Here is a 13405-nt window from a genome sequence, read left to right as displayed (position 1 = left end):
GAGGGCAGTTGGGGGGAACCAGGCCTGCAGGGGAGGGCAGTTGGGGGCAACCAGGCATGAAAGGGAGGATAGTTAGGGGTGACCAGACCAGCAGGGGAGGGCAGTTAGGGGCAATTGGGCCAGCAGGAGAGCAGTTAGGAGTCGATCAGGCTGGCAGGGGAGTGGTTATGGGGTGATCAGGTTGGCAGGCAGAAGCGGTTAGGGGCAATCAGGCAGGCAGGCAGGCAAGCAGTTGGGAGCCAGCTGTCCTGGATTGTGAGAGGAATGTCCGACTGCCCGGTGGGATCAGGCCTAAACAGGCCGTTGGACATCCCTCAAGGGGTCCCAGATTGGAGAGGGTGCAGGCTGCGCTGAGGGACACACACCCCATGCACGAATTTCGTGCACCAGGCCTCTAGTTAAAAATAAAGTATTTTGGAAAACAAACTATGTTCACTACCTGGCTCTAAAAGGACTGAACATTTTATGAAATACCCTTGCTTCTTTGTGAAAGTTACTGGTGGGTTAAGCTGTGTGTGCAATTTAAGAAAACACAATTTTTCTATGCTGTTGTTTAAGATAATTCTTAAGAATGCCTTCTCTAAGCAGATGAGACCTTGAGTGGGAGAAGGGAGGAGAGGAGCATATTACAGCTCTCTCTGAGACTGGCTGCTCCAGCTACCACTTCTTCATTACCAACGGCTGCTGAGAGGGCTGGGAAAGTGTGGAGCAAAGATTATAAACACCAGTTTTTGCATGCCAAATTGTCTCTCAAATGAGGGAATAGAGGATTTAAAGGCGAATATAACTGTCTTTTTTGCTGCATGCAAAGGTCTGTGCTGTATGAGAAATAAATCCTAACTTCCTTTTGGCAAGTATTCCTTAACAGGCCTCCCAGATATCTGAAACCAATTTTAACCCACTCTGGTCCTCCACTGACCACAACGTTACCTGAATAGTGCCATCCAGTTTCCAGACTGTTCACCAGTCCTCAGGCCTATGAGGTGAGTAACTGTCTGGAGTGGGACAGGGATGGTGAAGCCCAGCAACCTCAAGGCTATTCCTTCCTAGTTTGAGGAGGAAGCATTTTTAAAATTCACTGCACCAAAAGCTGTTTTTGTTGCTGATGTGGGCTCATCTTCTTTGAAAAATGCAAGTTGTTATTGTTATCAGTATTTTTAACCATAAAATAAATTTAGAGATGTAAAAAAAGTAATGTGTGCTCACAAACTGCTGTGTTCAGAGGTTTTGAATGTATGAACCTGTGCTATATAGCTCAGGAAAGTGGCACAAAAAATGCTGAGAGAAGATCAGAATCATTAACAGCAAATCAGTGTCAGGGATTGCAAAAGAGAAGCATTGTGGAGTTGGAGGCACCCATCCAGGTTGTCCAGCTGACCCTTCATAAACAGAAAAACGCATCTTCCACCCACTGAGGGCACTCAGCCCAAGGCAGCTGTTCTCAAAGTCTGGTCCCCAGACTCAAAGCCTCATTACCACCTCAGAATTTCTGCGAAGTGTGGATTATCAGGTCTTGACTCTGATCCCCTAAGTTTGGGATCCAGCACCTGTGTTCTAAGAAGCCCTCCAAGTGGTTCCAGTACAGGCTGAGGTTGGAAGCCAGCAGCCAGCAGTCACCTAGCCAGGGCTCATTCCACAAGTGATTTTGCATGGCCTTCCCAAAGCCAATGAAAGAAGGGTTGACATCTCAGTTCTTTCCATCAAGGAACCTCTGTGTGAGGAAAACTATACTGGGCAGAGCTACTTACTTTACAGCATTGTCCACTACAGTGACTTCCAACCATTTTAAGTCTGTGACACTCGTCCCAAGAAACATACTATTTGGATACACTTTTAAAATATAGCAGAAACCCAAAACACCAATCAGAAAGAATGTATGCACCCCTATGTTCATAACAGCACAATTTATAATAGCTAAGATTTAGAAATAGCCCAAGTGCCCATCAGTAGATGAATGGATAAACATTTATGAGGGGACCTGGGCCTAGGAGGCTACGAGCTCGAGCTTGAGCAAGCTCCGGGTCAATCCAGCTGAATTAATGGTCACCAATAGCACCGATGTGATCACAGCCATACAGGGCTCACTGGGGAGAACAAGCCAAGCTGAAGTGGTGGCATAGAGGAGAGACTAGAAAATGTATCAAGAGTGCAAATTGGAGAGAATCAAGCCCTTGTCATATGTATCCTCTGGTGCCTAAAGAAATGAGAATTTATTATTGTTCCTCTATATTATACAACAGAATTTAAATTTTTACAGCAGCCATTTTTATCAATGAATTGAGTGGGGTAGGGAAGGTGGAGGAGCCTAGCTTCTCTTGAAATATAGATGTTAATAATAGACTCCAAAAGCTATTAGAGTCTGCTTCAGGGAGGTAGAGAATGACATCCTCCTGGAGCTGGGAATTAACATATGTTTTGCTGACCAGTCATCAGGCCTTAAACATTAACCATTGTGGTATCAAGCACGCTGCCACACATGATTTACTTGTTTTCCAAACAATACAATTCTGGGACACAAATTGTTTTATACTCAGCAAAGTATAAATCTAGTCATTCCAGGTAATTATAGCAAATAATAAAGCATGAAGTTTTCTAATTTGACTTAATCCTAATAAAATTTTGTTTAAAAGTATGATTACATTTGGCTAATGTTTATTCGAGGCATTTTCTTTGTATTAATTGACAGTTCTAAGTCCTGTACATGAAGAGAGGGTGAAACAGGCATGGAAAGGTAACATGAGGAGATGCAGGAATCCTCTGACCCAGGAAGAGCCCATAGAGGCTGACCAGCCAAGTCACCGTTCAATGAGGATAAAGCTGAGAGCGGTGCGGGGCTGAGAGAACAGCAGAGTGAGGTGGCCTCCTCCTTTCACTGCGGATGGCCAGAATCATGAGGCATTTCAAAACTAGGGAGGAGAGACTGCAGAGAAAAGAAAGGAAGGTCCATATAAGGGTTCATCTTATCTTTGCCCTTATCACATGAAAAGAAGAAATGAGAGCGTGGTGTTTTGTTTCTTTTCATTTGAGTGGAGAAAGACACACCACGGAAAGAGAAACTCACCCAACAGAAGGTAAGCGTCAGTGGAGCAGAAGGGAGGGAAATATGACAGATCACAGAAATGAGATGATTAGGCTGGGCAGGTAGGGAGCCTCAACCCTGCACCAGCTCCCTAAGAGCAAAAATAGCCTCCTGTTTCACAGGTAAACTCCTTTTCTTGCTTAGAAAAAAAAATCTATTTCCAGCCAAACCTCAGGAACTATTTCCAGCACGGATAGTGAGGGCCTGTTTCACCCAGGCCACTTACTCCATCTAACTCCAGGGTGGGCACTGAGTCTGAAAAAACTGACCTACCCCATCTGTGGGCCTTGTTGAAGCTTCACGATGTGACTACCAGGCTCCATTCCTCTGAAACAGCCCAAGACCCAAGCAAAGCTAGTGTCCCAGTTAGTGACCTTTACACCAGATTTCCCTTCTGCTCCTGCTGAGAAGGATGCTAATTTACAAGCTTAAGAAATGTTCTGTGCTTTGAGATTCCCAGCACCAGGACTGTGAAATTCAAATATTATTTACTGCCAGTCTCCAAGGAATAATAAAGTCAGGAGCTTTATTCAAACCACTAATACTTCCACTGATTATTAGAGCTTTAAATAGAACTCTAACTAATTGACTTAGAATTCTTCCATAAGCTTCTTACCATATGTATATCACACACACATCCATTCATGCGTTCACACACCCACAGTTCCCCTGTGTCAGGTCCCAGTCGAGTTTCTATGTGTTTTCCCTGTTCCTCAATGAACGTCTGAGCAAGTCTAAAACCTGGTGGCAAGTGTCATCAGGGTTTTCATTCATAAAGTTTCTAGACACATTTTGGAGAGCAACTTAATATAAAAAAGAAGCTGAGCCCTAGCTGGTTTGGCTCAGTGCATAGAGTGTTGGCTTGTGGACTGAAGGGTCCTGGGCTTGATTCCAGTCAAGGGCACATGCCTGCATTGTGGGCTCGATCCCCAGTTGATGTGCAGGAGGCAGCCGATTGATGATTCTCTCTCATCATTGATGTTCCTATCTCTCTCCCTCTTCCTTCTTCTAGGAAATCAATAAAAATATTTTTTTTAAAAAGCTGAAAATTTAAATACCCAACAATTTTATGTACAGAACTTTTTTTTCTAGATACTTGAGAATATTGTGCATATAAAGAATATTTATTAAAACAACTGAATTGCCGTCCTGGTTAAATAAAATGTCACAACCATTTTATGGAACAGCATCTGATATGTACTAATATGGAATAATCTCCAAATATATTGTTAAATAAAAATAACAAGATGCAGAACAGAGTGGATGGTATGCTGCCATTCTATAAGATTAATGGAGAAATTAGTAGTATAATTGCCTCTTAAGAACTGAAAAGACACTTAACTTCTCACTTTGTACCTCTTGTAGATTCATTATTTCTTTATATGAATATATACATAACCCATGGACACAGACAATAGTGTGGTGAAGGTCTGGGGGAAGGAGCACAGGGTGGAGAGAGTCAATGAAGGGAAAAACGGGGACATCTATAATACTTTCAACAATAAAGATAAATAACAAGTTAAATAATAATCATAAAATTCCTATGAAAGTAATCCATTGAAGAAATGGGCTACAACAGAAAATAGAGTAAAAACTAGGAAAGTTATTACTTTTCACCATGATCTTTGAGACCTAGAGAATGCAAAGTGTAGTAACAATAGCATCAATGGCTTCTGGGTCTATACATTTCCATCACTCAGCCCACATACATGTAAACTATGTAAAAGGTTTTTGACATTCAAAGACAAATATGAAGTTTTATCCATCCAATATCTAATAGAAGACAGACAGCCAAAAAACAATTGATTCCTTATAAAATACCAAAACAGATGATAAAGCTATCATAACCAAAACAGTGTGGTATTGACCAAGAAATAAACAAAGAGATCAAGAAAGTCTATTACAAAGCATAGAAACAAACTCATGAATATATTTAGAAATTTAGTTCATAAAAAAAAGTCAATTCAATTTGAACATGAGGATAAATAGATTATTATTCAATAGATAGTGTGCATCAATTGACTTTCAATTTGGAAAAGAAAGAAAATTAAGGTAATACCCTCTAACATACACAAAACTAAGTAATTCAAACAGCTAAATGTAAAAAATAAAATTATAGGATAACAAAATAAAAAAAAAGAAATGTAAATAACCTTGACATATGGACTGTCTTCCAGAGAAAGACACAAACCACAAAGACTAATAAATTTGACTACATATATATATATATATATATATATATATATATATATATATATATATAAAAGCCTAAGCGACCATCGCAACTGAACGGACAACTGAACAGGGCTGCATGGGGCAACCAGGCTCAGGCTCACAGGGGGGGCAGTTGGAGGTGACCAGGCTGGCGGGGGGGGGGGCAGTTAGGGTCAATCAGGCAGGCAGGCAGGTGAGCAGTTAGAAGCCAGTGGTCCCAGATTGTGAGAGGGATGTCCAACTGCTGGTGTAGGGGATTGGGCCTAAACCAGCAGTTGGACATCCCCCAAGGGGACCTGGATTAGAGAGGGTGCAGTCTGGGCTGAGGGGACCCCCCCATGCACGAATTTTGTGCGCTTGGCCTCTAGTAAAGATATGAAATTTTTATTATAAAAGACAATGTGCAAATTTTTAATGGGGATACATATATATTCTTTTATTTGTATGTACTAGAGGTCTGATGCACAAAGATTCATGCAAGAATGGGCCTTCCTTCCCCTGGCTGCCGGCACTGCCTTCGCTCTGGCCCGGAGCCACCTTTCTGCCTTCCCACGCTGCCCAGAGGCCCAGAGCTGCTGGAGCTGTGTAGAATGCCTGCATTGTCACCATGGCGATGATGCAAGTGTCCCACCCCACCCCCGGCCGCCTGGTGCCTGCATATGCAAATTAACCTTCCATCTTTGTTGGGTTGATTTGCATACTCACTCCTGATTGGTGGGTTTCGCAAAGGTACAGTCAATTTGCATCTTTCTGTTTTATTAGTGTAGATGTGTGTATCAAACCAAGGACAATTCTTCAAAATACACAAAGAACTCTTACCAATGCATGAGAAAAAAACAAAACCTACCAAATATGAAAATATGTAGAAACAAATATATATACAACTTTTATCGAGACTTCTACATTTTTGCATTTATATAGGAATAAAATACTTGATATTTATGCATAAGGAGGCATATACAATTATATTCACTGTGGGACTGTTATTGCAAAATATTGGAGGAAAAATATATATCAAAAGCAGAAGAGTAATCTACAGTGCACAGCAATTATATTCTGTTAGAGATGGGTCTACATGGAAATATTTCCAAAATAAATTGTTAGTGAGAAAACACTCTGAAATGATCCACAGCAGACTGGTAACAAAAGGGGAGTGATATTAGGAGGGCTGAATCAAGAGAGCCTTTGGTTTATTCTAATTAATTTTAATTTTTACAATGCTTCTATATTCCTGTATGGTCAATTCTGGGAGTGGTTCTGGGGGAGGCAGAATATACACTGCCAAAGAAGGCTTCAGGAATAAGTTACGTACATTTGAAAGACCTCAGGTGAAGGAAAACTGATGTTTATCAGATGACTATGAAGCACACGCTTGATGTAAGCACTTGTGAGATTAGCAAAGATGCATTCGGTTGCATTTGTTATTCAGAGCAGGGCACCTATTAGACTAAGGGGTAGGTTTCAAGGAATAAGAAGCTTACCTATGGAAGGTTCTGTATACCTCCCAAATATTGCCTATCAATCTGTCATTCACTCAGTTTGACAAACATTTATTAAACCCTCACAAAGTCCAGAAAGCACATTAATTTGGAGGTGTCTTGGCCCATCTCATCACTTCATCACACAGATTGATTAGTCTTGGGAATGAGTGGGGAGAAGAGAACTCCAGCAAGCCATCCTGTAGGTAAAGGAAGGAGCTGGACCATCTAAACTTTAGTGCATAGCAAATTGGGCAAGCACAAGGTGCTATATGGTGGGTCTGACCAGCTTAATGAACTGAAAGTAACCACACAAGATGGTCTAATCATAAATTTCTAACTGTGCAAGTCACGATGTGTAGTCACATCCCAGGCCATAGCTCCCTTACTAATGGTCAATCTTTACCTTACACAAGCCTGTCCATTGTTCTTATGCATCTAGATAACATACCTTTGAAATGTCACAGTAATTTTCTTTTTCCAGACCCCTTAGGGGCATAACCACAGGTATCAGAGTACCAGACCATGAAACTCCTCATTTTTATCTTGTTGCCTGCATACCATCTCTATTTATTATACATGTGAGAATTCTAGTATCATAATTTTGTGACCAAATATCTAGACCCTTCCGTAGTTTGAACTCTGACCCTGCTCAAGTGACTAGGCCATTTTGCAGCTTAAACTCTGACTCTGTCTGCCTGACAAACTGCATTCCCTGCATTGTCCGTTTCACCACAAAACTAGTTTTACTAGTTTATTCTGCAGTCTCCAAAGGAAACTGAGACATTGGCCCCTGTCTTGTAACACCCCTCTTCTGTAAATCATGTCTGATGACTCCAACTGTTAGCTGTATCCCATGACTCCTCCTGCTGACCATGAGTCACTAAAACTAATCATTGTTCTTATCTCCCAACCCCACTTGCTGAGCACTGAGTCAGTTGCCCCCACCAATCAGAAGATGCATGATGTAATATTATGGTCTTGTTTCCCTAGCAACCCATCCCTTTGATCTGATCAGCTCCTTGTTCATGCCCAAGGCTACATTCTCTGATTTGCAAATATCAGAATAAAACTCTCTTTTAAATTCTCTTAAGAGGCCTCTGGAACTTTTGTCTACAAATGTTAAATGTTTACCATCCTGTACCCACAAATGTAAAGGAAGTAGGTGTCTATTCATTTTTCTGTTTTATCCAATCCTATGGATTGTCCCACTTTGTGTTCTCCTATCTCTTTAATCTAACACCAATGGATTTATGTAGCCTTCCTTATATTTTCTCCTTTGAGTCTGTCATTTCCTTCAGGGCTGGCAGCAGTTTGGTAGGTCCCTAGCTGTAAATGGAGTTTAGCCCACATTTCTGTCTGGCCATATTTTGGAGTTTCCAACCCGACAGTTAACAAGCCTAATTCTGAGAACATAAAATGTTTAGGTTGATTTTAGTAAGATTTTGCCATTAAGCGAATCTTTGTGACTAACTATTATAATGATATGAGAGCTCTCTAAAGATAAATTTTTCTTTTCAATTTCAAAATTTTTCCAAATAAAAAAGATCCATTGTCTGGCCTTTGTAATTGGACAACCAAGGGTTCTGGGCTGCCTGTCACTACTTCAAACAATTAAGCAGAGACCATATTGAATCATATATAAGCATTTATTCCAATAATGCTAGCATTATGGGAGAGCATCATGTCATCCACAAAAATCTGCTCTCCTCCCCAACCAACCAACCATAAGCCAGCTGCTTATATTGGGTAGAAGGACAAATATTACCTGGGAAAGTAGGAATTATAGGTATGGGAAAGTGGGCAGGGGATAATCATTGCAGGTTACAAGTCATGCGGGCTGGGGGGTGGGAGACAGATTATAGGTAATAGGGGCTGGGGATCGTAAAGAGCAGATGCCTCCAAGACTAGATTGTCTCAGCCACGAGGTTGTAAATCTTTCCATAATGATAGTCAGTTCTCAGGACAGGAGGATGGATTGCATTCTGATGTTAGCTCCCATGTTCCAGGGTGTACAACTCCCAGTCAAGTAAAAATGTACTTTCTCATCAGAATCATCATGGTTAACAAAGCATGATTAATATTTCTTATAATTATAATTAGTTTCCAATATTATATTTCTGCCCCTAACACCTTAACCAGTAGAATTTATTGGGACTCATACCAATACTATGGATGCAAGAGATATCCTCACAGGAAAATGCAAGTCACTCCCAGAATCAGCCTAAGAAAGATAGGGAGTCCTGTCTTTAAACAGCTGTTCCAAAATGCAGGAAACCATGTGCTTTCCCCCTTGAACAGAATAAGATTTAATATTCCCTAACCTTGGATTCACAGCCTATTGAACTGCTGGCCAGGTGTATATGTATCATCCAGCTGGCAGAGATAAGAGACCATCTCTTTGCAGGAATAGGATAGATACAGAAAACTCCCTGAAAGCTGGTCATGGCAGGAGAGAGAAGAATAGCTCTCAGGACATAGAACAAGACAACAGGAAAGAATCCAGACAGAGACAGAAAAACACAAAGCCCATGAATAATTATACCAAGTAACCAAGAGTTATTGGGTTAGTCCAATATCCATGGAGAAGCATCAGAACTGTTTAAATCACAGCTCCTGTAGTGAAGAAAATCCAAGTCCTCTGAGTTTCCCCTTCACATGATGACTTGTATAGCCAGTATGATATTGTGGAGATAATCTATACTAATAAAAGGGTAATATGTAAATTAACTGTCACTCCATGACAAAGATGGCAGTGCCCATACCACAAAGATGGTAGTGCCGGCCGGAACCACGAGCCTGCCAGAGCGGGCGGGAGGCTTGACTTCCTTCATTGCCCCAGCGATGAAGGAAGCCAAGCCTCCCGCACACCCCAGCAGACGACTGAGTGAGGGCCTCTGGGTGGCAGCCATGGAGCTGCCTAGAGCGGGTAGCTTGGCTTCCTCCGTTGCCCTGGCAATGAAGGAAGCCAAGCCTTCTACACACCCTGGCCGCCAACAGCAGCCACAGAGCCCACCAGGGTAGAAAGCTTGCTTCCTCATCACCTCCGTGGGGACTGACAGTAGGGAGGAGGAAGTCCTACCCCCACAGAATCAGCCAGAATCAGCTATTGGTCAGACAGCTCTCAGTGGCCTGATAGCCAGGACTCTCATTTACCTGCATCTCAGACCATGACAGCAGGGAGGTGGGACTATGTCTAAAGAACAACTATTGATACAATGTAGCTCTGCAGCTGAAAGATGCTGGTATCGACAGAAAATGTCTGAAGAGCAACTTGTGTCTGATCTTGAAAGAAGGTGGTGCCTGCGACAGAATGTATCTGAAGAGCAGCAATTGGAAAAATGTTGCTCTGAAGCTGAAAAAAAGCCAGCATCATCAACAGAAAATGTCCAAAGACCAACGTGCCTTTGAAGTTGAAAGAAGGCAGTGGTTACTACAGAATATGTCTAGAGAACAGTTATCAACAAGTACTACCAATACTGGTAGGAACTGCCTTCTCAGCAAAAATGGAGTAAATGAGGATGCAATTCTCGAACATAGTTGTGGTGGAATGACAGTTAGATGTCAATCTTGCCTATCACTAAATTTCTCTGATGAAAAAACATCCAATGGGAAGTTTACTCGATGTTGTAGCAAAGTGTGTCCAAATGATATACATTTTGCAGAATACACAGCATATTTAAAAAGATTAATAACAGACAAAAATTCTGACAGTAAAAATTTCATGGAAAATATTCATTCCATAAATAGTTATTTTGCTTTTGCTTCCATGGGTGCAAATATTGCATCACCATCAGGATATGGGCCATACTGTTTTAGAATACACGGACAAGTTTATCACCATACTGGAACTTTACATCCTTTGGATGGTGTTTCTCAGAAGTTTGCTCAACTCTATATTTTGGATATGGCCAAAGCGACAAGTAAAAGATTAGCAATGCCAGAAAACCAGGGCTGCTCAGAAAGACTCATGATCAACATCAACAACCTCATGCATGAAATAAATTAACAAAATTGTACAAGATGCTACATGAGGTAGAAAAGGAAGCCCAATCTGAAGCAGAAGCAAAAGGTATTGCTCCCATGGAAGTAACAATGGCAATTAAATATGATCATAACAGTGACCCAGGTAGATATAATTCTCCCCGTGTAACCGAGGTTGCTGTCATATTCAGAAACGAAGATGGAGAACCTCCTTTTGAAAGGGACTTGCTCATTCATTTTAAACAAGATCCCAATAATCCGAATGCCACTAAAATGAAACAAATCAGTATCCTGTTTCCTACAGGGTGCAATGACATATCCTATTCTTTTTCCACATGGTGAAAAAGGCTGGGGAACAGATATTGCATTAAGAATCAGAGACAACAGTGTAATCGACAATGATACTAGACAAAATGTAAGGACACGAGTCACACAAATGCAGTATTATGGATTTCATCTCTCTGTGCGGGACACATTCAATCCAATTTTAAATGCAGGAAAATTACCTCAACAGTTTATCGTGGATTCATATTAAAAAATGGAGGCTAATTGGATAAATTTCATCAAAGCAAACCAATCTAAGTTGAGAGTTGAAAAATACAGTGGTTTGATGGAATATCTCAAATCTAGATCTGAAAATGACAATGTGCTGATAAAATGATAATATTTCCATCATCTTTCGAGAGTAGTCCCAGAAATATGCAGCAGTGATATCAGGATGCTATGGCAATTGTAATGAAGTATGGCAAGCATGATTTATTCATAACCATGACATGCAACCCCAAATAGGCAGACATTACAAACAATTTACAATGCTGGCAAAAAGTTGAAAACAGACCTGACTTGGTACCAGAGTTTTTAATATTAAGCTGAGTGCTCTTTTAAATGATATATGTAAATTCAATTTATTAGGCAAAGTAATAGCTAAAATTCATGTCATTGAATTTCAGAAACGCAGACTGCCTCACGCTCACATATTATTGATATTAGATAGTGAATCCAAATTACGGACAGAAGATGACATTGACTGTATAGTTAAGGCAGAAATTCCAGATGAAGACCAGTGTCCTCGACTTTTTCAAATTGTAAAATCAAATATGGTACATGGACCATGTGGAATACAAAATCCAAATAGTCCATGTATGGAAAATGGAAAATGTTCGAAGGGATGTCCAAAAGAATTTCAAAATGCAACCATTGGAAATATTGGTGGATATCCCAAATACAAACGAAGATCTGGTAGTACCATTTTTATTGGAAATAAAGTTGTCAATAACACTTGGAGTGTCCCTTATAACCCGAATTTGTGCCTCAAATATAACTGTCATATAAATGTTGAAGTCTGTGGATCAATTAAAAGTGTCAAATATCTATTTAAATACATCTATAAAGGGCATGATTGTGCAAATATTCAAATTTCTGAAAAAATATTATCAATCATGATGAAGTACAGGACTTCATTGACTCCAGGTATCTGAGCACTCCTGAGGCTGTTTGGAAACTTTTTGCAATGCCAATCTCATGCAATCACAAGATTTGCCAAATTAACAGAATTTGTATTTTCATGCCAATGATTTTGCTGAAGTTTTAGATAGGAATAAAAGACATAACTCAACTTTGATGGCTTGGTTCTTATTGAATAGAGAAGATTCCAATGCACGTAATTATTATTATTGGGAGATTCCACAGCATTATCCTATACTATAGGCCCAATGAACGAAGATTCATGCAAGAATGGGCCTTCCTCCGGCCCCTGTCCAAGGAGCAGCAGCTGTATAAGTAGCCTATGACCCCATCCAAGGAGCAGCAACGATGCTAGCAGCCCACCCCATCTGAGGAGCAGCAGTCACAAGAGCAGCCTGCCCACGTTTGAGGAGCAGAAGCCCCACACAGCCCACTCCCATCTGAGGAGCAGCAGCTGCGCGAGCAACCGGCCCATGTCCAAGGAGCAGCATCCACACGAGCAACCTGCCCCCATCCAAGGAACAGCAGCTGTGTGAACTGCCCGGCCCCGTACAAGGAACAGCAGTGCTGCAAGCAGCCCACACCCATTCGAGGAGCAGCAACCGCCCGAGCAGCCCGCCCCAGACTGAGGAGCAGCAACCACACGAGCAGACCGCCCACATCCAAGGAGCAGCAGCCCTGCCCAGCCAGCACTGGTCCAAGGAGCAGCAGCCACACTCAGCCTGCACTGGTCTGACGAGCAGCAGCTGCATGTGCAACTCACTCCCACCAGAGGAGCCGCAGCCACGCAAGGAGCAGCCCCTGCACAACTCAACATCTAGATCAGTCGGTGAGACCAAAAATGGGAAGACAAAGAAACACCCAAAGGGAAGAAAAGGAGGAATCGCCAGAAAAGAAGCTAAGCAAAACAGAGGCAAACAATATGTCAGAAAAAGAATTCAGAATAAGGGTCATACAGTTCATAAACCGGATGGAGGAATAATCAACAATTTATGTAAGAATCAAGAAGAAATGGATGAAAAAATCAATAACTTATGTAAGAATCAAGAAGAAATGAAGAGTGATATAGCTGCAATAAAAACCACCCTGGAAAGTTTCAACAGTAGACTAGGAGAAGGAGAGGACCGAATTAGCAAATTAGAAGACAGGGAAGCAAAACACACCCAAATTGAACTGCAATTGGAGA

General features: G+C 41.4%; 1 protein-coding gene across 1 annotated transcript in view; it reads left to right on the top strand.

Moving 5' to 3' along the window:
* The window catches only part of SLC9A9 (solute carrier family 9 member A9), a gene marked incomplete at its 3' end in the record, with an annotated part of 980651 nt that extends 978616 nt beyond the window's left edge, over nt 1-2035 (top strand). The window contains 4 exon segments of the mRNA XM_080654659.1: nt 878-935; nt 939-1014; nt 1951-1967; nt 1973-2035. Of these exon segments, the coding sequence (XP_080510785.1) occupies nt 878-935; nt 939-1014; nt 1951-1967; nt 1973-2035 (214 nt within the window).
* Between the last annotated feature and the right edge of the window lie 11370 nt (nt 2036-13405).

Source organism: Plecotus auritus (genome assembly GCF_963455305.1).
Source record: "Plecotus auritus genome assembly, chromosome: 2".
NCBI classification, from domain to species: Eukaryota; Metazoa; Chordata; class Mammalia; order Chiroptera; family Vespertilionidae; genus Plecotus; species Plecotus auritus.
The sequence above is the reverse complement of the archived record's forward strand: the minus strand, read 5'-3'. Positions and strand labels throughout refer to the sequence as shown.